We start from the raw sequence: 25,964 nt of genomic DNA, 5'->3' as shown, positions 1-25,964 counted from the left end.
TGCTTCCCCTCCTTAAGCACTCTACTGAGGAACTGCTGGACTCGCACCAGTTCGCGTACAAAGCAAACAGGTCCACCGATGATGCCATAAACATCTGCTTGGAGCTCGTCTATGAACACCTGGATAGACCAGACTCCTACGCCAGGATCCTCCTACTGGACTTCAGCTCGGCATTCAATACCATCAGCCCTGAAATACTCCAAGACAATCTCTCTGCGCTAGGAGTTCACCCCACCCTATGCCTGTGGATCATGGACTTCCTCACCAACAGGTCCCAGGTCGTCAGGTTAGGCACTATCTCCTCACAACCTAGGATCACCAACACAGGTGCCCCGCAAGGCTGCGTCCTGTCGCCGTTTCTATTCTCGCTGTATACGAACAACTGCAAATCCACGTCAGACTCGGTAAAAGTAATCAAATTTGCCGACGACACGACCATTGTCGGTCTTATCACCAAAGACGATGAGAAGGAGTACCGTCACCAGGTCGATAGCATCTGCCACTGGTGTAGAGAGAACGGTTTGGTCCTGAACACAGCGAAAACTGTAGAGATGATCGTTGATTTCAGGAGGCGTGCCTCCACCCCGCCTCCAATCTGCATTGATGGCAAGGAAGTAGAAAGAGTCCCCAGTGTCCGCCTTCTGGGCACAATTATCTCCAATGACCTGAGGTGGAAAGCCAACACTGCCTCAACACAGAGGAAAGCCCAACAGAGGCTTTTCTTTCTCCGCCAACTAAAAAAGTTCGGTATGGCCCAAAAGCTTCTGACAAACTTTTACTCCGCCACAATTGAATCTGTCCTATGCTCGTCCATCCTGGTGTGGTACGCCGGCTCCTCCGCCAGCGACAGGCTCAAACTGCAGAGGGTCATTAGATCAGCGGAGAAGATAATCGGGAGACCTCTTCCCACTCTAGACCTCCTCTACCACTCTAGGCTGAACTCCAGAGCTTTAAAGATCACCAACGACCCCTCACACCCGGGCTACCGCTTCTTTAGTCAGCTCCCCTCAAGACGAAGGCCCCGGTTCCGCTCCATCTTCACCAGGACCTCAAGACATAAGAACAGTTTCTTTCCCTCGGCTGTCAACGTTCTGAACTCTCTCCATGGAAACGCCCATCCCCACCCCAAATACCATGCCCGCGCTGAGGCACTCTGCATATAGACGATGCTCCAGCTTAAGTGTATTTTTTTTTTTTTATTTTGCTTTGTTTTTGGTGTGATTACTTATGCCACATTGTCTCCCTCTGTATTAATGCTATATAATGTTCTGTTCCTACTGCATGTCCTGTCCTGTAACTGTAACTATTTCATGTATCAGCACCCCTGTAATGTGCCAAACCCAATTCCGGGCACGTCCCAGTCGTGCTTGGCGAAAATAAAGATTCTGATTCTGATTGTGCATTCTGATCTAATACCTTGAAAAAAGGGTACCTCCGCCCACTCCCACTTACAGTAGCTCCCCCCCCCCCCCTCCCACAGCAACAGTACACGTAGTCTGCTACCCAGCTGAGGCAGGGAACGCACTTGACTTTCAGTTTTCTGTGTCCGTTTTTCTGCATACCAAGTGTTTCTTTTTCACAGCAGCTGATGTAATTGATAGAGAAAACTGACAAAATGTGCAGTCATCATGCAGAATGTCAGGTTTTTTTTTTGATTAACAGGAGTTCTCAGTTTTTCTGTGCGGAAAACACACATGAAAAAAGTCAGTGTGTTCCCTGCCTGACACACGTCTGTACTGGCCGGCTCAGCAATGCCACCCAAGGGGATTGGATTCCAATCCCTGGTGGACCACATCAGTTGTTGTACACAACTTGAAGATTAAAGGTCCAGTATTAAAGAACAACTGAAGGCATGATTGTTCTAGTCCAATGTAAGCACCTAGTGCCAGAGATTGTATTCATCCTTGTCTGAGCTCCCCGATTCACTCATATGAAACAGGTAAGTTTAGAGCACTCGGCCAGGAGCCTCTTTGACAGCCGTTTTCTGCGCCACAGTCTTTCAGAGACGCAAGCTGAAGCCTTCTCAGGAAGTGCCGTTTATTCCCCTCCCCTTTGCAGCCTAATACTAAGCTAGGTAGTAGTAGCGGCCCCGCCCACAGGACCTGCTGTTAACTCTTTCAGCAAAACTGTTTGACATTACACCACATTTTAAACAGGTTATTTTTTTTTCTTTTGCTTCGGAGCGTCCCGTAAAAAAAAGGCAGCATGCGGGATCCCTGCTTTCTAAGCTGTAAGCTGGTATATTTAGAACTGTGCCTGCAGACAGTCATTAAAGCCAGTGGAACGCACCGTGTGGAAAATAAAGCTAAGTTAATGAGCTGGTGGGGATGAGCGGCAGAACTTGCTTATGGGCTGCTTTGTTTTGCCTTTACTACGGCGCACACGTCCTATTGTGAGCCATTAAATGGGCGTGTATCGCACACCGCCAGACCGGAGGCATCCAGATGCATCCAGACACAGTGGCTGGCGGGAAGCCCTTCTGCTGCTGCTATTGTCTGAGTGCTGGGACTTCCACTGATTGCGTGCCCTGACCCTTAGAGCGGACCTCCACTCATACAACTTCAGAACCTCTCTGCTCTAAAAGATCAGCACCAGCATAATGACCTTTAAAGAAAAACATTTTTTTGTTACAGCTGATAGAAATCCTACAATAAATCTGCAGTGTACTTCCAGCTTTCATGGAAGCAGACATAGGGTTAACATGCTGGGTTACGATATAGTCTGATCTGGTCCCGACTGCAGAGAAACTGCGACTACACAACTGAAACTGTAACTCTTTCACATAGAAAAAGAAGAAAAGGAACACAGCCTAGTTATTTGTATGCTTGGCGCTGCACATTCTGCGATTGAACTCTGGTGCAGACAACCCATTCATTACATCTTCAGGCCTAAAAATTGGAGTTGGGATTTGTGCGTCGCAGTCATGCAGGGGGCAGACCCAAACGTGCAGAACTTCTGCAATAAATCTTCAGTGTGTCTACTTTCTGTTTTCATGGAAGCAGACATCGGGTTAACATCCTGTGTTTACATATTAGCTGTCTGCCAAGGACTGCCGGATTTCTGTGCTGGCGCAGCTGAGAGATCAAATTACACTTGTGATTAACTTACAGATGAGGGGGAATTAGGCTCTTCTCTCTAAAAACACACAGGGTGCATTTCTCTGTTTTCCTTGTGTCCAGTGCAAGAGTTTAGGTCCAATTTAAAGGGACACTGTAGGGGGTCGGGGGAAAATGAGTTGAACTTACCCGGAGCCTCTAATGGTCCCCCGCAGACATCCTGTGCCTGTGCAGCCACTCACCGATGCTCCGGCCCCGCCTCCGGTTCACTTCTGGGATTTCAGACTTTAAAGTCTGAAAACCACTGCGCCTGCGTTGCTGTGTCCTCACTCCCGCTGATGTCACCAGGAGCATACTGCGCAAGCCCAGTATGGTCTGTGCCTGCACAGTACGCTCCTGGTGACATCAGTGGGATCGAGGACATGGCAACGTAGGCACAGTGGTTTTCAGACTTTAAAGAGAATCTGTAACGTCAAAACGTCCCCTGGGGGGTACTCACCTCGGGTGGGGGAAGCCTCAGGATCCTATTGAGGCTTCCCACGCCGTCCTCCGTCCCTCGGGGGTCTCGCTGCGGCCCTCCGTACAGCGGTGACGTCAATATTTACCTTCCCGGCTCCTGCGCAGGCGGTCTGACGGCTGTCGGCTCCAAAGTAAGCGGAAATACCCGATCGCCGTCAGGTCTGCTCTACTGCGCAGGCGCAAGTCTCCGGCACCTGCACAGTAGAGCGGACCTGACTGAGATCGGGTATTTCTATCTACTTTGGAGCCAAAAGCAGCCACAGCGCCCCCGCTGGAGCCAGCAAAGGTAAATATTGAATTGACAGTCTGGTCTGTCGCCGGCTGTTCAGAGGGCTTCAGCGAGACCCCCGTGGGACAGAGGACGGCGTGGGAAGCCTCATTAGGATCCCGAGGCTTCCCCCACCCGAGGTGAGTACCCCCCAGGGGATGTTTTGGATGTTACAGAGTCTCTTTAAAGTCCAAAATTCCAGACGTGAACCGGGGCATCAGTGAGTGGCTGCGCGGGCACAGGATGTCTGCGGGGGAACATTAGAAGCCCAGGGTAAGTTCAACTAATTTTCCCCCTACCCCCTACAGTATTCCTTTAAAGTGACATGAGCACTTTTTTTTTTTTTTGTAAATGAACCTCTCCATAAGGGAGGTTTGTAATGTTGTGTGTCATTGGGTAAGCAGAGGTTGAAGGCAGCATCATTACCTACTAGTTGCACCTCCTCTGGCCCCCAGTCTGTACGGAATTAGCCATCTTCTCCACCTGACCGGCAGCACCTGGAAAATTTTTAACCTACCGGCAGTGTCTCTCCTGTACCACAATGCGTGTCGGGAGATGTAGTCCGTGGATTTGAGTACACCGCTGTACACGAGCGCTGTAATTACAGCGCAGGAGATTGGGGCGCAGCCAGCGCCACCACAGGCCGTAATAGGAATTACAGCTATAGCGGCGCACACCGAGTAACTTCAGTGCCGTCAGAAGACGGAGCTAAAGTTGCTTTTAAAACACTGTAATTTGGCCTCCAACAATAGCTGGAAGCCGAAATACATCCCTCCCCACCATCCACGTGTACCTGGAGGGGGAATAGTATTTAACGTCGCCGGGAACTTGTGCAGCAGCAGGATAAGCCATGCCGGCTGTATCCTGCGCCCATGTCTCCCGGCGGCCAATTCATATGCATGTTCCTGTACTCTCACTTTGTGGTTGAGCATGCTGGGACTTTTATGTTGGCCATTCATCTACCGATATTGCAGCCCGATACACCATCCGATTCGATAACCTTAACGAATTGGGAGAAAACTGGTGCCGCAACAAGCATGCCCGATTGGCGATGTATCATTCAAGCCATCTCTGTTTGATAGGTGCACTGCGGTGACAGTTTGCGAAATCACGATGAGCGCAATGGAACTCCGGCTGCTTTCCCCTTTACGGTGCCTGGGTATGGGGGGGGGGGGGGCATTAACATTTGGGGTGTAGGCAGGATTGGCGGCGCCAAAAGGCCAATTCCCAGAAGATTGCATGCCGAGAATCGATTGTCCTGCAATTTATGGGCAACCAGCAGATCACTCTGCAATCAAATTGGATCAGAGAGAGAGAGAGAGAGAGAGAGAGAGATCGATCCGTCTCTTGCTCGATCTCTCCACTCATCACTAGGCAAATGGCTGGCTTTAGGTAGAGAACAGTGATTACCTCAGTCTGTTTACCACAGATTGTTCTTGTATTCTATTCAGGCTCTCTGACGAGGTCATACTGCAGAGCGCAGCTTCATAACACGGCTTCATTAGCGATTCTCTCGAATCAGCTGAAAAGCCGTCATTCCATTCCTCTTTGCCTAAAGCTACAGCCATTGGAATGTGAGCTGTTAGTGAGATGCTTATTGCACGTGGCTGTATAGCAGCCGTAATCAGTGCACTTCACAGAGACTCTCACAGCCGCTCCTATAGTCTTCTCCTTGTCGGGTAATGACTTGGGCGACTTCCTGCTGGGGGTGCCTTAAAGTCATGTCTAAGAACCTCATGGAAAATTGCTATTCTGCCAATGTTAATGTTGTGAAAGAAATTAAATTTTTGTACTCCTGCTGAAGTTTTAATGGGTTAGTTCAAGCAGAAGTGAAATGAGTATTTTGAGTAGTTGGCTCCTGCCACATCTGTGGAGATGACATTTCTGCACCTGGGCTCTCAACTCCTCCCACTCTGCCCACAGCAGGTGGTCTTTCAGATGTACATGAAGAACCTGAGGTAATTTAGCCTTCATCACCGGAATGTTTACAAAAACGTAAAACTGCCTGTGCATATGAAACCTCTGCGGTCGTTAGAACTCGGTTACCTTGTTTTCAAAGCAGATCCCTTGAGCACAGGAGTAAGGCCTAAGCCACTCAGGCAATGTCCGGCTCAGCAACAGTACTGTATCTCTGGTGGGGACCTGCACAGCTGAATTTAATGGAACAATGTACTTTCCCATGGCTAGCGGGACTCTAAGGGCTCAGCCACACTATAAGCGCTTTTCTGAGCGTTTGTGATTGATTGGCTTTTTAAAAATCACTCCCATTCACTTTCATTAAAATCGCGTAAAAATCACTGCGATTTTTCGCATACGCGATCCCGGCGATTTTTACCGCAATTTTTATAAAAGTGAATGGGAGTGATTTTTAAAAAGCGCTCAGAAAGCGCTGATCGGTCACAAGCGCTTATAGTGTGGCTGAGCCCTAAATCCACTGAACTCTGCTAACAAAGTTGTGCTAACAAATGAAAGTTCATTAGGGTGGTTCCCCCATGGAGATTCTTAGAGAACCTGTACAGTAAAATTCTTACAATAAAAAGCATACCATTCTATTCATTATGTTCCCCTGGGCCCCTCTGTGCTGTTTCTGCCACTCCCTGCTGCAATCCTGGCTTGTAATTGCCATTTTTATCCAGTGTTTACAAACAAAAGACATAGCAAGTGATAGGCTGAGAGTAGCTCAGTGTGTGAGTCATATAGAGTGTGCAGGGGGCCTGAAGAGGGTGTGTATAGCTTTATCCAATCACAAGCAGCACAGCACATTCCAGCCTGACTGCCTCAGCCCTACAGAGAAGAGAAGATTAGATCATAAAACAGAGATAACACAGCCACTGTGCAACTAGAAAAGGCTGCATTTAGACAGACCACATTAGAACAGGTATAGGAACTTATACGATAGAAAAAATAAGGATGAACATGTTGTTACAGAGTCACTTTAAAGTGGACCTGAACTCTTACACAGGACGGAAGGAAAACAGAGAAATGCACCCTGTATGTATATATAGAGTTTAGCCTGTCTAATTTCCCCTCATCTGTGACTACGCACAAGTTGTAATTTGATCCGTCAGCCGTGTCAGCTGATGGCCATTTGACTAAGCTCATTTGAAAGCACAGGATGTTAACACTATGTCTGCTTTCATGAAAGCAAGAATTAGACGTCTACACTCCAGATTTATTGTAGGATTTTTATCAGCTGTAACAAAGAAATGTTTTTTCTGTAGAGGTTATTATGCTGTTGCTTATCTTTTAAAGGAGAGAGGAAGTCCTGACTTCAGGTCCACTTTAAGGGTTAGACTCACCAGACTAGTATGATATTGGCCTAAGAAGCCAGACTTCTTACCAATGCCACCCTTGGCTCACACATTACCCCAATACTTCAAACTCTTCACTGGTTGCCAGCTGACAGTCAAGGCTCTAAACCACATGGGACCGAAGTACATAGCAGATCTATTGGAACTATATCACCCTCCACGCATCTTACATTCTGAAAATAAGATGAAGCTGGTTATTCCCAGGATACACTTAACATTTGGTGCTCGGGCCTTTTCTTATGCAGCCCCTACTCTATGGAACCCACTTCCACAATCAGTACGAGAGGCTCCTTCTTTGGACAGCTTTAAGAAAAGGCTAAAAATCCACCTCTTTTCCCGAGCCTTTGAGACTGCAGAACACGGGGTCACAGTGCCTTGAATTCCCAGGAAGAAAGTGCCATTAAAACACATTATTATGCAACCTTAAAAGGACCCGTAAATGAGCGGAATACAGAGGCTGCTATCTACATCCACCCCGCAGGTAACGCATGTCCAGATGTTCCAAATTGTAAGATGGCAGCCCCCATCCTACTGATTACAGTATAGGCCATAAAGGCCCCGGCCTTGGGTAGCAAGCCACGGAACAGGGGTTCCTCCATGTAGAAGAGGCTGCAGATGGAATAGGAAGACTGCAAAGGGGAGCAACACATGTAACAGGGTAGCTGCTGCTCAGGAGAACCAAACTTTGGAAAGAAGGGCTGCTGTACGTGGATGTTACACACTGAAGAGGGGCCACACGTGGAATGGGAGGGGGGCTATTACACATTTATTGAAAGCAAAAAATTTGGCCTGGGGTAAACAAAAGTATAAGTCTAGCCTTGGATGCAGCAGATTCTGCAGCTCTAGCCAGTAAGGTGAAATGACACCAGTAAAATAATGTCATTTCATTTCAAAAACCCTGACAGAGACCAACTTAAAGCGGACCTGAAATCAGAACTTCCTCTCTGCTCTAAAAGATAAGCAACAGCATAATAACCTTTACAACAAAACATTTCCTTGTTACAGCTTACAGAGCTTCTTCAGAGATGCTGCAGTGTAGTTACTTCCTGGTTTGCTGGGAGCACAGAAAGGGTTAACCTCCTGCATTTACATATTACTTCTCAGCTCGGCAGAATCAGCAGAATTCTGCTCGGCAGAATCGAGGAGCCCAAATGACACTAGCTCGTTACTTGCTGAGAAGGGGGAACTAGACAGGCTGTTCTCTATGAACACATACAGGGTGGATTTCTCTGTGTTCTCTCCTGTGCAAGATTTCAGGTCCGCTTTAAGCATAGAAAGGTTTAGCTTACATTTTCTTTATGCTGGTATCGGATCGTGCATTGGGTAACCATCCACCATTGCATGTTAGCACTCTGCTTTAGATAAACAGTGCAGTCTCACCAACAACAGAGGGTTTTCAGAGCTCTCTGTAATGTTAGGCCACTGACCTCCCTTGTCATTTCCATAGAGAGATTGCTGATATATACCCATCCCTTCTCATTTATAAGTCACTTTGACATCCTCTTTCTAGCTTTAATAGCCCTTCTATAAAGCCACTAAAATGGAGTTCTGTTACAGATTTTTTGCTTTGCTACCGAGCAGTACCCGCATTCATTTCTTCTGTAATTCGCAGAAATCCACCAGAAAGTATTTATATTTTCAAAGCGTTATTATTTTTGAAAAATGGTTATAAGTGTTAATAACAAACCGCTGCAACATGCCCCGGGCCGTGTGTGCGAGAGCCAAGAGAGATAAAAATGTAATGGAATTGGCCCCAAACCAAAAACATTATATTGCTCTCTACAAGGCAGATGGGTCGGCTAATACAACAAGGTTTGCAGGAAGGTAATAGATCTTCCCAGGGGGGGTGTTTCATTTCCTAAGTTTTACTCAACTTGGTAAAATAAAAAAAGCAAGTGTGAAGGCTGATGCCAAGGTCCCCAAATATTATACTAGGCAAAGGGGGGCAAGTTTACCTAAGCAGAGTTGCAGACTTATTTTTTTTGGGGGGGGGGGGGGGGGGGGCTACGTTTATTGCAAAGCCTGTGCTGCATTGGTGTGATTGGTAGAATAGCTGCTTTGTTCAATCCTGCTTGCCATAGGGCTTTTTTTGTTGGAAAGGTGAAATGGGGGCGGGGTTACAGGGCAGTTTCGGATATGCTTCTGGATGCCCACCAGTGCGCCAAGCTAATCACCACTTTTAATTTACTACAGTAATGCAGCTTTTTTTTGTTTTGTTTTCTTTACGTTATGCATCCGAGGAATTTGCACATTTCAACGCTCCTCCCATTAATTGGCCAATCATTTTAGCACTACTTATTAGTGATGAGCTACGCATAGCTCTACTGTTAGTAATTAAAATTATAATTACAACTTGCTGGGGGGGGGCAGGGGGGTGTTTGGAAGGGGGGTTATGATGCTCTCCATGTTGCGTTCACTCATGTTCCACATCATTCCCATGCTTTCTTCTTCCGGATTTGAAGGAGGGAGAATGGGAATGACGTGGAGTGCATCGGCTATAGGCAGCAACCTAAAAACAAATTTGCATTGTGGGTAAGGACCTTCAGGCATACTGATTAGTTCAGGGACCATCATTGTTGCTGCTTGGGGGGGTATTAGCAGTAATAGTGATCATTGAGGGGCACTGATTGGCTAAGGGATCACATGATCCTTTGGTCCAATCACTGCAGCCAACATGAGTCAATGGATTATATTATCACTTTGACCAATCAGTGGTGCGGTATGAGTAGTGGGGGGGGGGAGCAGGGCCGGCGCTACCATAGAGGCAAAGGAGGCAGCTGCCCCAGAGCTTGTAGGGGCCCCCAGTGGCTACAAGAGGAAAAAAAAATTTAAACCGGCCTTATAGTTTTTGAGAAAATTGATTTTAAAGTTTCTAAGGAAAAAAAATACACATTTAAAAACCTGCCGACTTTAATGGTTAATAGCAAATCCACCTTAAATGCTAGAAACCCTAAATTGGCAGGATATGTTAAGGAGATCATTAGGAATAAGAGGAAAAAACAATTTTTCAAAAATACCTTATAGTTTTTGAGAAAATCGATTTTAAAGTTTCAAAGGAAAAAAGTATATTTTTAAATGCGGTAAATGTCACTTTTAGTAGCAAACCTAACGGTAGTGTAATTTTGCATGCCTCAAACGAAAGCGCAATAAATTTCCTGACGGGGTTTCCAGGGGGTCTATACGCAGCCGCAGCGCTTTGGCCAGGGATCGCTATACAGCTATACAGCCGCAATATGGCTGTATGAAGATTCCTGGCATTTTTTCCTATTTTCCCAATTTTTTTTTATGTTTTGAGGGTGGGAATTATTTTTTTTTAAATTGTGGGGCCCCCCCTCCTGAAACTTTTTAACCCCTTGTCCCCCATGCAGGCTGGGATAGCCAGAATGTGGAGCTCCGACCGATTGGGACTTCACACCCTGACTATACCAGCTGCAAAAAAGGTCCCCTAATGCCGATTTTTGTTCCGGGGTATATGTTGGGGGGGGGGGGGCAGGTTTATTTTGCCCTGGGGCCCCATTGTTGCTTAAACCGGCCCTGGGGGGGGGGGGGGGGGGTAGTGTATGTGCCTGCACATGATCATTACAGGAAGTAATGTACTTCCTTTATACACTTTACAATAATTACTGTTACTTGTTGCAGCAGTGGTGATCATTGCTGGTTAACTGGGACCACATGGTCCCTTGCACCGATCTGTGCTGCCGCGGGGACGCTCCCGATCATCTGTGGTGGCTTTTTTTCTCTGGGACCTAGCTCCTATGTCCAGGAGGCATGAGTGACTGCCTTTGGACGTATATTTATAATAGAGTAGCATGAGTACATTGTTTTTTTTTCAACTGACTTTATCGTGGTAAAGAAGACTGGTTTTGTTGTTTAGCCATGCCCCACCCTGAAAAACTGCCATGGCAGTTTTCTGCCCTTGCAAAGGCTACAGAGAGATAGGGCCATAGGAGGGGCGGGAGGTAGCGTTTAGAAGTGCCCAGGTGTGCCATATGCCACTGAGCCAGCTAAAGGAGAGGAGGGGTGAAGAGAAAAGGACGGTGCTGCCAATTACAGTATTCACAGCAGCAGACACACTATGGCGCATAACAGAGCTGCCACAGTGCTTCTCTCCAGCTTAATACAGAAATCACCTATTGCTACAATGGGTAAAAAAGAAGTGGCAAGGGTCCTTCCTGCACATTTTCAATTAGGAATTTACAATTTAGGTCCAATTTAAAGAGATTCTTGTATAGACAGTTGTTTTTTTTGTTTTTTGTTTTTTTTTAAGTAGCAGTATCCCCATGACGTAAAAAGTGTTGTTTTTTTCTTGATAGATCTTTTTATGTAACACAGCCAAGCTACTAACGGCCATTAAACATCTGATGGCTAAAATAGTACTTTGTGATAAAGTCTTCAAAAACTTCAGCACGGCTCCTGCTTCAAAAAACTCCCACCACCGGCACGCCATGAATGAGTGAGGCTTACCGGATTTATCCACTTCCAAATTACAAGTTCTGAAACCGCCTTATATCTCAGTCCACACGTATCTGGCTCATCATCATAAGAGATTTCACAGCCTCCAACACTGCATCTCCAACACAATGTCACACGTTTCATATAAAATATAAAAGACTCAAATACTTTAATATCCGAAAAGCTTGAGAGAAACTGTACACAAAGGGTTCTCAGTAGATTCTTGGCAGGGATGGTGGTTTGCAGCCGCCTCAGCTGAGTCTTGCCTAGCACAGTGCTGGGCAAACTTAAAACGTACCTGATTGCAGCGTGTAATATGCTGGCACGCCCCGACGTTGTCATGTGATGCCCTGTTGCCATGGAGACACGACACTGCAATCAGCGATCAGGTAAGTTTTAAGTTCCCCCGTTACTGCCCGCTTGCAAATTTCCAGGGAGGGGTGGGGGAAGGAGAGGAATTTGGCCGCCCAGTTTGCCCAGCGCTGGTCTAGTGTGTGTACAGGGCATTAGAATGGTGTCAGACTGCATGAAAGACTGTCATTCTGCTGAAATAAAACCTACTTTCTGGGAGATCTTCAGGGGAATCTCTATTGCATGGTTGAGATTTGTACACGATCCCTTGGGCAACAGAGCACAACCCACGCGTTCTAGACGCCTCATCAGTCTCCAGGCTAGCGATGCTTCTGTTGCTATGCGGGGGGTGGAGGGAAAATGATCTGCACATGATAGAGTGGATTCCCACAGGAGAGGGAAGAACACTACAGTTGTGTGTTGCGGTGCTTGGTCATCGGGGTTCACTAGCAAGTGAACCCCACTAGCAAACCGGATCTTTAGCAGACGTTGGGCAACCGCTGTGCACACGTTAGTGTGACTTAGGATTCTCAGCCAAAGCCCTCTTTATCGTCCACCATGGCTGAGTTCAAAGTTCATTTTCAGATCAAAGCCACTTTAAAGAGTAACTGTCGGGCATAAAATCAAAAATCAATTCTTTATTTTTATCTGGTAAACAAGTAATAAGGATGCTAACCAGGCAATCCAAAATTTAAAATCGCTGTTACTTTTGATGTTAATAAATGATCATTCCCCAGTTTACCTTACTCTTATTTGGTACACACAAAATTTGGTACACAAAAGGGAAGTTGCAAGGCATGCTGGGTTGTCCTTTTTTGCTTCTCTACTTCCCCTCATTCTTAACTAATGCAGCCTGATTGGCTGAAGCCTCTTTCGCTCCTGTTTTCCCCTCCCACACCTCTGTTCCTCTCTGATTGGCCAATATTTCTCATGCTGAAAAAAATGCACTTTCTATAGTGAAGGGCGGGCAATGCATACACAATCAGGCAGAGGAGAGTAAGGGAGGAAATTCCATCAGGATTGGCTTCAAAATAGCCACAGTTAATATGGGAAATGCTAAGAAGGATTTTCTATTTTTTTACTGCAGAAAAATCACTAAAATCAAAACGTGGACAGTGCAATACATATGTTATGTAAGTAGCGCAAGTATTTATCTACTTATATATGTGGGGTTTTTTTTAGAGTGGTAGTATGGCTGACAGCTCCTCCTGCCACATGTACCTGTTGTGTGACTGAGAATGGTTTCCTGTGTTGCAGGCGGTCCAGCAGTGGCCTCAGGTACAGAAAACCGCTGCGGCTGCAGCTGAGGAAGATGAGGAGGACATGCAGAGCGGCATCAACCTGGAGAAGGCGCGGCAGCGGATGACGCAGGAGGACAAGTTTGATAAAGAAGCCTACAGACAGAAAGTCAAAGAAAAACACAGGGTATGACCTTCACAAGATTTCTTTGATGGTTATTTAGTTTCAAACATTTTTTTATTGAGAATTTTCAGTGATAACAGAAAAGCATTTGTAAAAGCCTTTATTCCAGGGGTGTTAAACATGCAGAGAAACGTTAACAAGTACATGAACAGGTAAGATGGTTATTTAAATGTTCAGTATTTATACAGCTTTTGGTGCTTTACAGTCTAGTGGAGGCTGTGGACAGGTAGTGTATCCTTTACACAGGGCACCAAGGGGACATTTACATGGGGGGGGGGGGGGGGGAGGGGGGGAGCACAGCGTCGGGGCAACAAGGCCGATTCCGGATCGGTTTCAGCATTAAATTGATCGGTAATCGGCCTGTGGTGTATGGGCAGCTGACAGAGCTCTCTCATCAGATTTGATAAGAGAAAGATTTGTCTCTTGGTCGAATCAGCCCGTACATCGCTAGATGTTTGGCTTCTTTTAAGGTGACCACACACCATACAATTTTTTAAAAATCTTTTCAATTCAAGATTTGCAATCATTTTTTTCTGACTGATTGTAACATTTCAAAAATCAGATTAATGTACTACACACACATTTTCCCCTAATTATGAAAAAAATGATTGAAAACACTCCCGTTCTTCTTTTAGCATATAAAAGTTGAAAAATTTGATCAGATTCCTCGAACGTATGAAAAAAAGTTTTTGATTTTTGGGGACAACCAATCGTAATTCTCGAATTGGTGTAAAATTGGATCTTTAATTATGTGGTGTGTGGCCCCCTTTAAACTGTGCGCAATAGAGGAGGCGGAGCAGCGCATGCGCGACTTGCTGATCTTTCAGAGGGGCAGCGGAACGCTGGAGTGGAACCACTCTGAGGGACTTGATAGATTGAGAGGAGCTGGAAGAAATGCCAGGTAAGTTAAACTTTTTTCCCTCACCTTGGGAGGAAATAAATACGGCAGCCTCCATATCCCTCTCACTTCAGGTTTGCCTTAAAGCAAACATCCGGGGGAAAAAAAATCAGGTCTACTTACCTGGGGTTTCTCCAGCCCCTGGAAGCCCATGTGTCCTTCGCAGCAGCTCTACTCCCAGCCAGTCTCCCAGGTCCAATCCGTAGCAGCGGCCAACCCAGCAAGATCGGCGGCCACTGGCGTCGGCTGCTATGGAGGGGAGACTGGCTTGGAGCGGAACTTCAGCGAGGGATGCGTAAGGCTTCAAGGGGCTGCCGGAAGCCCCAGGTCTGATTTTTTTTTTTTTTTTTTTTTTTTATCTCCTGGATGTTACCTTTAAGCCTCATCTACACGTGTAGATGAGGCGGCGATCCGGCGGCTTGATTAGCCGCCGGATCGCCTCTTCCGCGTCCCCGCTCGCCGCGTGTGTACCGGAATCAATACCCGCTCGATTCCCGCGCCGCTTATCTTCCGCTCGATTTTCTACCATTGTCCCCTCGCGGGGAGCGAGCAGCGAATCGGCGGTGGGGAGATCCGTCCTATAGGATCTTATCAATCGAGCCGCATCGGCGGCTCGATTGATAAGGAACATCACCGCCGCATCTACGCGTGTAGATGTGGCTTTAAAGAGAACCAGAGACGAAGCACCCTCTTGTATTTTACCTTATAAATCAGTGGGAACATGATAGTAAACACCTAATCTGCTCTTTGTTTCATTGTTCTTTGTTTAATCTGACTGTTATCACCTCTGTTAAGAATCTCAGACTGAGCACTCAGTCTAGCTTTGCTATGGAAAGATTATAGCTGAGTCTGTCTTCTCTGGTGTCTTTTCAAGCCCAAGCCTGCCCCCTTGTGGCTCTGCTATAATGACTCAGCTATAATTATTCCCTGAAAAGCCAGACTGAATGCTCAGTCCGGGATTCTTATCACAGCTGGTAACAGACACTTTTAGCAGTGAGGATGAAACAGAGAGCATGGTAAGTGTTTTCTCTAATGTTCTTACTGATATATATGGTAAAATACACAAGGGTGCTTCATCTCTTGTTCACTTTAAAGGGAACCTAAACTGAGGGGGATATGGATGTTTCCTTTTAAACAATACCAGTTGCCTGACTACTCTGCTGATCTCTTTAGCTGTAGAAGTGGCTGAATCACACACCTGAAACAAGCATGCAGCTAATCCAGTCTGACTGAAGTCAGAGCACCTGATCTGCATGCTAGTTGATGAGCTGTGGCTAAAAGTATTAGGGCCCGTTTCCACTATAGCGTTGCGGAATCGCCGGTGAATCACCGCAGGAAAATCGCATGCGGGTGCGATTCCGCATGCGTTTTTTGCCGCGATTTCGCATGCGATTTCGCATAGGTAAGGGTGATGCGATTTTAACCATGTCACTGCCTGTGTGAATTAACATGGGTACCTATGCGAAATTGCATGCGAAATCGCGGCAAAAAACGCATGGGGAAAACGCATGCGATTTCCCTATTAAATACATTGCGTGCGATTCGCCTGCATTCCACACGCAGGCGAATTCTGAGGGCCCTACCCTGCAGATTTTTTCTGCACAGGAAAACGCACAAGTGGAAACAGTCCCATCCACTTGCACTGGCCAAGCGAATTCGCATGCGGGCACCGCATGCGAATTCGTGATAGTGGAAACAGGCCCTGAGAGACACAGGATCAGCAGGAGAGTCAGGCAACTGGTATTATTTTAAAAGGAAAAATCCATATCCTTTTCAGTTTAGGTTCCCTTTAAGTTTATTGTACGCTACCACTTTAATATACACAGATTGCACTGAAAAGCAAGTTCCTTCCTCTAAAATGGTATTTCAGGCCATGCAGAAAACATCCACATCAGGGCCGGCTATGCGCATCTCTCTTCGCGGATGAGCGGCGAGGGTCTCTGAACTGGAAATATATTCATCTTTGGGGCATAAATACCCAGCGTGCCAGGCCCCAGCCGCACTTTTGCAAGTTTCGCCTAAGCTCTGGCTTATTTTAATGAATACATAATTAATGTATTCGTTTAATCTCTTTAATAAGTACAGCTGCTCACTGATGGGAAAAAGTTGAATCTCCGGAAAAGAATAATGAACAAAGCACAAATGAAAACATTAATTTATTGCGCCCTAAACCCTGACTTTTGTCAAGTCGCCGGTTATTGCAGCTCAGACGCCGGATATTGTTGCACGGCGATTCGATTCATCTGCGTCTGAGTACCGTCTTCTCTGGATCCATTTGTCTCCTTTGTTAGTTACTTACAGAGAAAATCATTATTTCGCTAGATTTCCGTGACTGCTGACTACCAGCTAAAGCAGGAATTATTATTTTCTTTTGTGCGTTTGTTTTATTCTTTTATATTTATACGGCACAATTATTTTTTTATACCGCAGTGGAGAGACAGTGGGTGACGATATATTAACAGTCACGACTTAAAGCGGGATAAAACTCAAAATAAAAATCATATGAAAGTGATAAATGTTCCCCTAAAAAATATATACGGTATCATCCAATTTAACACTGTAAATAGAGCCTGATTCCAGCCTTACTTCAGAAGCTTTGTTTTTTACACCCTTTATTAACCTATGCCAAGAACGAGCTGCTGTGCATTCTGGGGCAGTTTTTCTTTCCCTATTCCTGCAGACCGAGAGATGCCAGAGACTTCCGAGGCTTACTTTGGCCTCAATTCACGAAGATCATGCTAGAGATAATAAGGCAAGAGAAAACTTACCTCCACACGTGAGAGAGTTATCTTACCTCTTCATTCCTTAAGTTACCTCTCCTGTAGTTAATTTATCTCCTCTGTAGTTAATTTACCTCCTCTGTAGTTATTTTCACATGCAGCTAATTAACAGCCTGTCTTTAACTCTGGAGTTATTTTAAGGATTGGAGAGTTAATTTAAAGACAGAAGAGTTAACTTTAGGTTTGCCTAAGGTAAAATGTTTCCTGAATACTACATGCCTTATCACCATGGTAACAACTCTAGAAGAGTTATTAAAGACAGGAGATAAGTTTAGTGAATTGAGGCCATTGTGAGTTATTTATGCTCTGCAGCTGCCTCTGTCTCTGATAGCACTAGACTAGAAAGTTTGGTTGATGACAGAGAAGGATGGAACTGCAGATCATAATTTGAAACTCTTGGAAGAAGTGGCAACAGAATTCTCGCCCCGTCCACCAGAAACACCACCTCCTTTTAGCCTCCTAAATTGTCTGGCTAGACAGTAATGATTTCTTTTTTTTTTTTTTTTTTTTATATTGCACAACAAAAATATCAGTTTCAGGGCCTGAATACACTTGTTCCCTTATGTGCATTTTTTATCAACATTTCAAGGATACAAAATGCTGAGAAAGGCATAAAATTTGCTCAGACGGGGCCGTTTCTGGTCATTTTGGTGCCCCAAGCAACAGGCACGCACGCACACACACACACACACACACACACTATAAGTTTTGCTGCCAGTAACTAATTGAATTACTCTATGGAGAAATTGAGTTATTCATCAAAATATGGCTATAAAGGATACACAATTTATTTCCAGGCTAGATACACTGGCCCAAACTCTCTGAACTCACATATCAAACCCGATATGGGGTGTGTAGCTATTTTATAAAAACATTACACTGTTCATGTATACCCTGGATTTTCACATGTCAGAATATTGAAGCCAGCAAATCCAGGAGATTTGCAACAATCAGTACAGATCAAATCTAAAACAATTACACCTTAATTAGCAAGTTACTAGCACCTGTCAAATTATTTTATGCTATTCTGGCTTCCCTTGTTATGTTAATCAGCAGTGTCCATTCAGGTTTTAAAACTACGATCCATGCCTTCCTTAACGAAGCTAACAGTTGTATAAGAATTCCATAAAACACACTAAGAATATTTCTCTGGTGCCCTTCGTCTTGGTGTCACCCCAGGCATCTGCCTGGTTTGCCTAGGCCTAAAAATGGCCTTGTGCTCAGGCCCTTAGCGCCAGAGCCGTCCATCTCGTCTGTAAGTGACAGAATGCACGGCTGGCTTTCTACTTTCCCTGTAACAGATGTTCCTCAATGACATGGCCAGGTTGTATAAGTGAGCAACATTGTTTCTGCTGCTAAAATATTTGTGCTAATTGGTGTCCTAAAGAGATACTCGCATCACACAAGCATCATTTTTTTTCAACTGCTTAATGTTTGTAATGATTTTATTTTGAGCTTTAATTAAGTTTCTCCTTAAAGGCGCTGCTGGCAGAAGTCTCTGGCATGGGTCTATTTTTAGCTGTGCTGTTCGGGGAGGTGTTACATTTTTCTCAGTATTATCAGGCAGGATGCAGTCAGGCTTAGCTACTAATGAGTGTGAAGTGTGATTTCAGCTCAATCTGTTGGGCTTTAATTACTTGTTTGCATTAATATTTCACCCCGTGTCAGGAAGAGGTTTATCCGCGTTTAAAGATGTCTGTTTTCCTGCACTCCGGTGAGACTGCTGCGGAAGCAGCTTTATTCCACTGGCGCACTTCCCACATCCGTAGAGCGGGGAGTAAACTTCTCTGTTAAAGGGCATCGATCATGAAAAATTGTAAAATTAAAAATACATAGATATAAATGTGCATTTCTACCAGAGTAAAATGCACTATGAATTGCTTTTGTCCTATGTAGCTGTCACTCACAGTAGGTAGTGAAAACCTGACTGATAAGTTTTGGACTAGTCCATCTAGTGGTGGTTGGATGGTGTAATGGTTAAGGGCTCTGCCTCTGACACAGGAGACCTGGGTTCGAATCTTGGTTCTGCCTGTTCAAAAAGCCAGCAGTAGGAGATCTTAGGCAAGTCTCCCTGCCTATAGAGCACTCCCTAGTCGCTGCAGCTCTGGCGCTTTGAGTCCGCCAGGAGAAAAGCACGATATAAATGTTATGTCTGTCTGGTCTATGCTCTATGGTATGCATCTGACTTGCGGCATGTGGTAATCACTGATGGACTGCCGCTGTGCATGTGCTGCAGTTGTGGCTTGTGGTAATCACTGATGGGCTGCTGCTGTGCATTTGCTGCAGTTGTGGCTTGTGGTAATCACTGATGGGCTGTCGCTGTGCATGTGCTGCAGTTGTGGCTTGTGGTAATCACTGATGGACTGCCGCTGTGCATGTGCTGCAGTTGTGGCTTGTGGTAATCACTGATGGGTTGCTGCTGTGCATGAGCTGCAGTTGTGGCTTGTGGTAATCACTGATGGACTGCCGCTGTGCATGTGTTGCAGTTGTGGCTTGTGGTAATCACTGATGGACTGCCGCTGTGCATGTGCTGCAGTTGTGGCTTGTGGTAATCACTGATGGGCTGCTGCTGTGCATGAGCTGCAGTTGTGGCTTGTGGTAATCACTGATGGACTGCCGCTGTGCATGTGCTGCAGTTGTGGCTTGTGGTAATCACTGATGGGCTGCTGCTGTGCATTTGCTGCAGTTGTGGCTTGTGGTAATCACTGATGGGCTGCTGCTGTGCATTTGCTGCAGTTGTGGCTTGTGGTAATCACTGATGGGCTGCTGCTGTGCATTTGCTGCAGTTGTGGCTTGTGGTAATCACTGATGGACTGCCGCTGTGCATGTGCTGCAGTTGTGGCTTGTGGTAATCACTGATGGGCTGCTGCTGTGCATGAGCTGCAGTTGTGGCTTGTGGTAATCACTGATGGACTGCCGCTGTGCATGTGCTGCAGTTGTCGGTTGTGGCAATCACTGATGGACTGCCGCTGTGCATGTGCTGCAGTTGTGGCTTGTGGTAATCACTGATGGGCTGCTGCTGTGCATTTGCTGCAGTTGTGGCTTGTGGTAATCACTGATGGACTGCCGCTGTGCATGTGCTGCAGTTGTGGCTTGTGGTAATCACTGATGGGCTGCTGCTGTGCATTTGCTGCAGTTGTGGCTTGTGGTAATCACTGATGGGCTGCTGCTGTGCATTTGCTGCAGTTGTGGCTTGTGGTAATCACTGATGGGCTGCTGCTGTGCATTTGCTGCAGTTGTGGCTTGTGGTAATCACTGATGGACTGCCGCTGTGCATGTGCTGCAGTTGTGGCTTGTGGTAATCACTGATGGGCTGCTGCTGTGCATGAGCTGCAGTTGTGGCTTGTGGTAATCACTGATGGACTGCCGCTGTGCATGTGCTGCAGTTGTCGGTTGTGGTAATCACTGATGGACTGCCGCTGTGCATGTGTTGCAGTTGTGGCTTGTAGTAATCACTGATGGACTGCCGCTGTGCATGTGTTGCAGTTGTGGCTTGTGGTAATCACTGATGGGCTGCTGCTGTGCATGTGCTGCAGTTGTGGCTTGTGGTAATCACTGATGGACTGCCACTGTACATATGCTGCAGTTGCGGCTTGTGGTAATCACTGATGGGCTGCTGCTGTGCATGAGCTGCAGTTGTGGCTTGTGGTAATCACTGATGGACTGCCGCTGTGCATGTGCTGCAGTTGTGGCTTGTGGTAATCACTGATGGGCTGCTGCTGTGCATTTGCTGCAGTTGTGGCTTGTGGTAATCACTGATGGGCTGCTGCTGTGCATTTGCTGCAGTTGTGGCTTGTGGTAATCACTGATGGACTGCCGCTGTGCATGTGCTGCAGTTGTGGCTTGTGGTAATCACTGATGGGCTGCTGCTGTGCATGAGCTGCAGTTGTGGCTTGTGGTAATCACTGATGGACTGCCGCTGTGCATGTGCTGCAGTTGTCGGTTGTGGTAATCACTGATGGACTGCCGCTGTGCATGTGCTGCAGTTGTGGCTTGTGGTAATCACTGATGGGCTGCTGCTGTGCATTTGCTGCAGTTGTGGCTAGTGGTAATCACTGATGGACTGCCGCTGTGCATGTGCTGCAGTTGTGGCTTGTGGTAATCCCTGATGGGCTGCTGCTGTGCATTTGCTGCAGTTGTGGCTTGTGGTAATCACTGATGGGCTGCTGCTGTGCATTTGCTGCAGTTGTGGCTTGTGGTAATCACTGATGGGCTGCTGCTGTGCATTTGCTGCAGTTGTGGCTTGTGGTAATCACTGATGGACTGCCGCTGTGCATGTGCTGCAGTTGTGGCTTGTGGTAATCACTGATGGGCTGCTGCTGTGCATGAGCTGCAGTTGTGGCTTGTGGTAATCACTGATGGACTGCCGCTGTGCATGTGCTGCAGTTGTCGGTTGTGGTAATCACTGATGGACTGCCGCTGTGCATGTGTTGCAGTTGTGGCTTGTAGTAATCACTGATGGACTGCCGCTGTGCATGTGTTGCAGTTGTGGCTTGTGGTAATCACTGATGGGCTGCTGCTGTGCATGTGCTGCAGTTGTGGCTTGTGGTAATCACTGATGGACTGCCACTGTACATATGCTGCAGTTGCGGCTTGTGGTAATCACTGATGGGCTGCTGCTGTGCATGAGCTGCAGTTGTGGCTTGTGGTAATCACTGATGGACTGCCGCTGTGCATGTGCTGCAGTTGTGGCTTGTGGTAATCACTGATGGACTGCCGCTAAACATGTGCTGCAGTTGTGGCTTATAGTAATCACTGATGGACTGCCGCTGTGCATGTGCTGCAGTTGTGGCTTGTGGTAATCACTGATGGACTGCCGCTGTGCATGTGCTGCAGTTGTGGATTGTAGTAATCACTGATGGACTGCCGCTGTGCATGTGCTGCAGTTGTGGCTTGTGGTAATCACTGATGGACTGCTGCTGTGCATGTGCTGCAGTTGTGGATTATAGTAATCACTGATGGACTGCCGCTGTGCATGTGCTGCAGTTGTGGCTTGTGGTAATCACTGATGGGCTGCTGCTGTGCATGTGCTGCAGTTGTGGATTATAGTAATCACTGATGGACTGCCGCTGTGCATGTGCTGCAGTTGTGGCTTGTGGTAATCACTGATGGACTGCCGCTGTGCATGTGCTGCAGTTGAGGATTGTAGTAATCACTGATGGACTGCCGCTGTGCATGTGTTGCAGTTGTGGTTTGTGGTAATTACTGATGGACTGCCGCTGTGCATGTGCTGCAGTTGAGGATTGTAGTAATCACTGATGGACTGCTGCTGTGCATGTGTTGCAGTTGTGGTTTGTGGTAATTACTGATGGACTGCTGCTGTGCATGTGCTGCAGTTGTCGCTTGTGGTAATCACTGATGGACTGCCGCTGTGCATGTGCTGCAGTTGTGGCTTGTGGTAATCACTGATGGACTGCCGCTGTGCATGTGCTGCAGTCGTGGTTTGTGGTAATCACTGATGGACTGCTGCTGTACATGTGCTGCAGTTGTGGCTTGTGGTAATCACTGATGCACATGCACAGCGGCAGTCAATCAGTGATTACAACAAGCCACAACTGCAGCACATGCACAGTGGCAGTCCATCAGCAATTACCACAAACCACAACTGCAACACATGCACAGCGGCAGTCCATCAGTGATTACCACAAGCCGTAACTGCAGCACATGCACAGCGGCAGTCCATCAGTGATTACCACAAGCCACAACTGCAGCACATGCACAGCGACAGCCCATCAGTGATTACCACAAGCCACAACTGCAGCACATGCACAGCTGCAGTCCATCAGTGATTACCACAAGCCGCAAGTCAGATGCATCTCATAGAGTCCTCCTCAGGAAGCCACATAGAGCAGTGATTGACCAAATTGAGTCACAATATCATGCTTACAATATCATGCTCAGTGTCCAGCAGTATAATGCTTCTAAATGTATGACTCCCCACCTTGAAACAACATAATCCTCTACATTGCTGTGCAAAACTTCAGGAAAGCATATTGCTCTAAGCTCAAAGGTGCAGAGTATGATGCCGACGTCACTCAGGCAGGTGGTGTTGGATCTACCTAGAAGTCCTTTACAATCTAATGGTAGATCATGATCTACCTAATGAGCACCCCTGGGTTACAGTGTAGCAGAACTCTGGTGCAAAATAGTGGTGCATGGGGGGAAGTTACTGTTAAGGTGGCCACTAATGATCCAATCTTTTTCATCCGATTTTACCAAATCTATGTAGTATAAGGGTAAAATGAGTGAATGTATTGAACTGATAAATTGGGCAGTTTCTTTATATTACATAGAAATGGTAAGACTGGATAAAAATGATTGGATCACTAGTGGCCACCATTAGAAGTAGGTAGGGAGTGGTTAGAGTTATAAAAAAAAAACAAAAAAACACATTTATATTGCGCTTTTCTCCTGGAGGACTCAAAGCACTTGAGCTGCAGCCACTAGGGTGCGCTCTACAGGCAGTAGCAGTGTTAGGGAGTCTTGCCCAATGACTCCTTACTGAATAGGTACAGCTTCCTGAACAGGAATAGCCAAGATTCAAACCCTGGCCGCCTGTGTCAGAGGCAGAGTCCTTAAAACTATCCAGCCAGTTAGGCATAAATAGGGGAGATTTCAAGTGAGAATTGGGGTACAGATGGTGATTACAGAATATTGATAAAATTGCCAATTTTCTACCGCTATTTTGCACCCATTTTTTTCCTCACTTTTTTTGGAGGGGGGGGTGGACTGATTTGAGCACACCAGTTGCAGAAGTGGAGCAGTTCCTTGGAGCATCCAATCGGAATGTTTGATTTGGAAATCCGCCCCATGTTTGCACTAGTTTATTTTACCTGTTTGTGTTTTTTGGAAGACATTTTACCGCTGTTGCAAGCAACTTCTTCAGTTCAAAATGCACTTCAGTATCACAAATCATTAAAAATAATAATGAACTGGGATAAATAACTCTCTGCATCCTCTATAAAACAAAGCATCCTTCTCTGTAGCTCATACATGTCAAACTCCAGCCTGCGGGCCGTATCTGGCCCTCAGAGCCATTACATTTTCACCCCAAGTGGTTTCCCCACTTTGCATTATGTTTGGCCCACTAGACCACCAGGGAAGCTATATTGGAGGTGAAGCCCAAGAACACCTGGGAAGCCATATGGGGGAGTTAGGGGAAAAGCACTTAACACTAGGAAACTGTATAGGGGAGGGAGGACCACTAGACACCAGGTACCTATGTAGGGATTGGAGGGGGGCCATTAGACACCTGGGAACTTTAAAAGGGAGGAAGGTGGCCAGTAGATATTGATGTTCGCCCGCGACTAGGTCCCAGTGTACAATTTCTGTCTACTTTGTATTTGAGTTTGACACCCCTGCTGTATGTAGCTGAATCATTGGCTGCATACATCCCATCATGCTCCTTTTTTTCATATAAATGGTAATTGCTTTTATCTGTTACAGAGCATGATTCCTTTCTCAAGAATGTGCTACAGAGTAGTTGAAACACCCAGTGTAGTCCCATTGGGGCCCATTGTCTGCTATCTGCGTTGTCAGGTGCTTCTCCAGGCCTCAGCTAGTTACATGCTGAGGTGCTTAGCAACCATCTGTAGCCTTAGCAAACTACATATTTCTTTCTTTCCCTCAACACATAAACTAATTACAGATTGTTTTATGAAGGACCGGATGAAATATAGATTCCTTGTTAACAAGAGGGGGAGCTAATTTACAATTTCATTCGTTTTCCAGTGTTTTATAATAGACATATTATTGTGCTAACTGCTGTGATTTAAATCAGGAAATGGCTTTGTTTATTACATGCTGTTAGAGATAATGGCCTAGCACCATTTGACAAGGGTTTACATGTAGTCAATTAAATAATTGTACAGTGCACTATATATTACAACTAGTTAACCTTTTTTTTTTTTTTTTATCATGAGAATTACGAGTGGAGAGGTGCAAATTAAATCCACAATGAGAGGCATACGAAGGCGGCCATATTTATTATTTTATAATTATGTCGGTTGCCTGGCTGTCATGCTCATTGGAATGCAACGCATCCGGGTAGTATTCACAGCTCATCGCTTTGCCCACATTTTATATTACAGCCTTATTCCAAATATGATTAAATTCATTGTCTCTTTCAGATGTCTGCACACAATACCCCATAATGATGAAGTGAAAAAAGTTTATTTGAGGTTTTGGCAAATGTATTAAAAATAGAAAAAAATGGAAAAGCACATGTACATAAGTATTCACAGCCTTTGCCATGTAGCTTAAAACTGAGCTTCCCGTTTCCCCTGATCATCCTTGAGAAGTTTCTGCAGCTTAATTGGAGTCCACCTGTGGTAAATTCAGTTGATTGGACATGATTTTGAGAGGCACACACCTGTCTAAATAAGGCTCCACAGTTGACAATTTATGTCAAAGCACAAACCAAGCAGAATTGTCTGTAGTCCTCTAAGACAGTATTGTCTCGAGGCACAAATCTGGGGAAGGTTATAGAAAACTTTCTGCTGCTTTGAAGGTCCCAATAAGCACAGTGGCCTCAATCATCCGTAAGTGAAAGTTGAAAACCGCCAGGACTCTTACTAGATCTGGCCAGCCATCTAAACTGAGTGATTGGGGAGAAGGGCCTTAGTCAGGGAGTTGACCATTAACCCAGTGGTTTCTCAGAGCTCCAGAAGTCTTCAGTGGAGAGAGGAGAATCTTCCAGAAGTATACCCATCTATGCAGCAATTCACCAATCAGGTCTGCATGGTAGAGTCGTCAGATGGAAGCTACTACTTGATAAATGGCACATGGCAGCCTTCCTCGAGTTTGCCAAAAGGCACCTGAAGGATTTTCAGACCATGAGAAACAAAATTCTCTGGTCTTATGAGACAAAGATTGTACTCTTTGGTGCGATTGCCAGGCATCACATTT

At 46.0% G+C, this 25,964-nt stretch overlaps 1 protein-coding gene across 1 annotated transcript in view; it reads left to right on the top strand.

Moving 5' to 3' along the window:
* The window catches only part of DDX10 (DEAD-box helicase 10), a 339,094-nt gene that overhangs the window by 193,640 nt on the left and 119,490 nt on the right, over window positions 1–25,964 (top strand). The window contains exon 15 of the mRNA XM_068266912.1: window positions 13,215–13,382. Within this exon, the coding sequence (XP_068123013.1) occupies window positions 13,215–13,382 (168 nt within the window). The remainder of the gene's footprint in view (window positions 1–13,214; window positions 13,383–25,964) is intronic.

This window comes from Hyperolius riggenbachi, chromosome 2 (genome assembly GCF_040937935.1).
Source record: "Hyperolius riggenbachi isolate aHypRig1 chromosome 2, aHypRig1.pri, whole genome shotgun sequence".
In the NCBI taxonomy this organism is placed as follows: domain Eukaryota; kingdom Metazoa; phylum Chordata; class Amphibia; order Anura; family Hyperoliidae; genus Hyperolius; species Hyperolius riggenbachi.
This window is presented reverse-complemented; position numbering and strand designations above follow the sequence as displayed.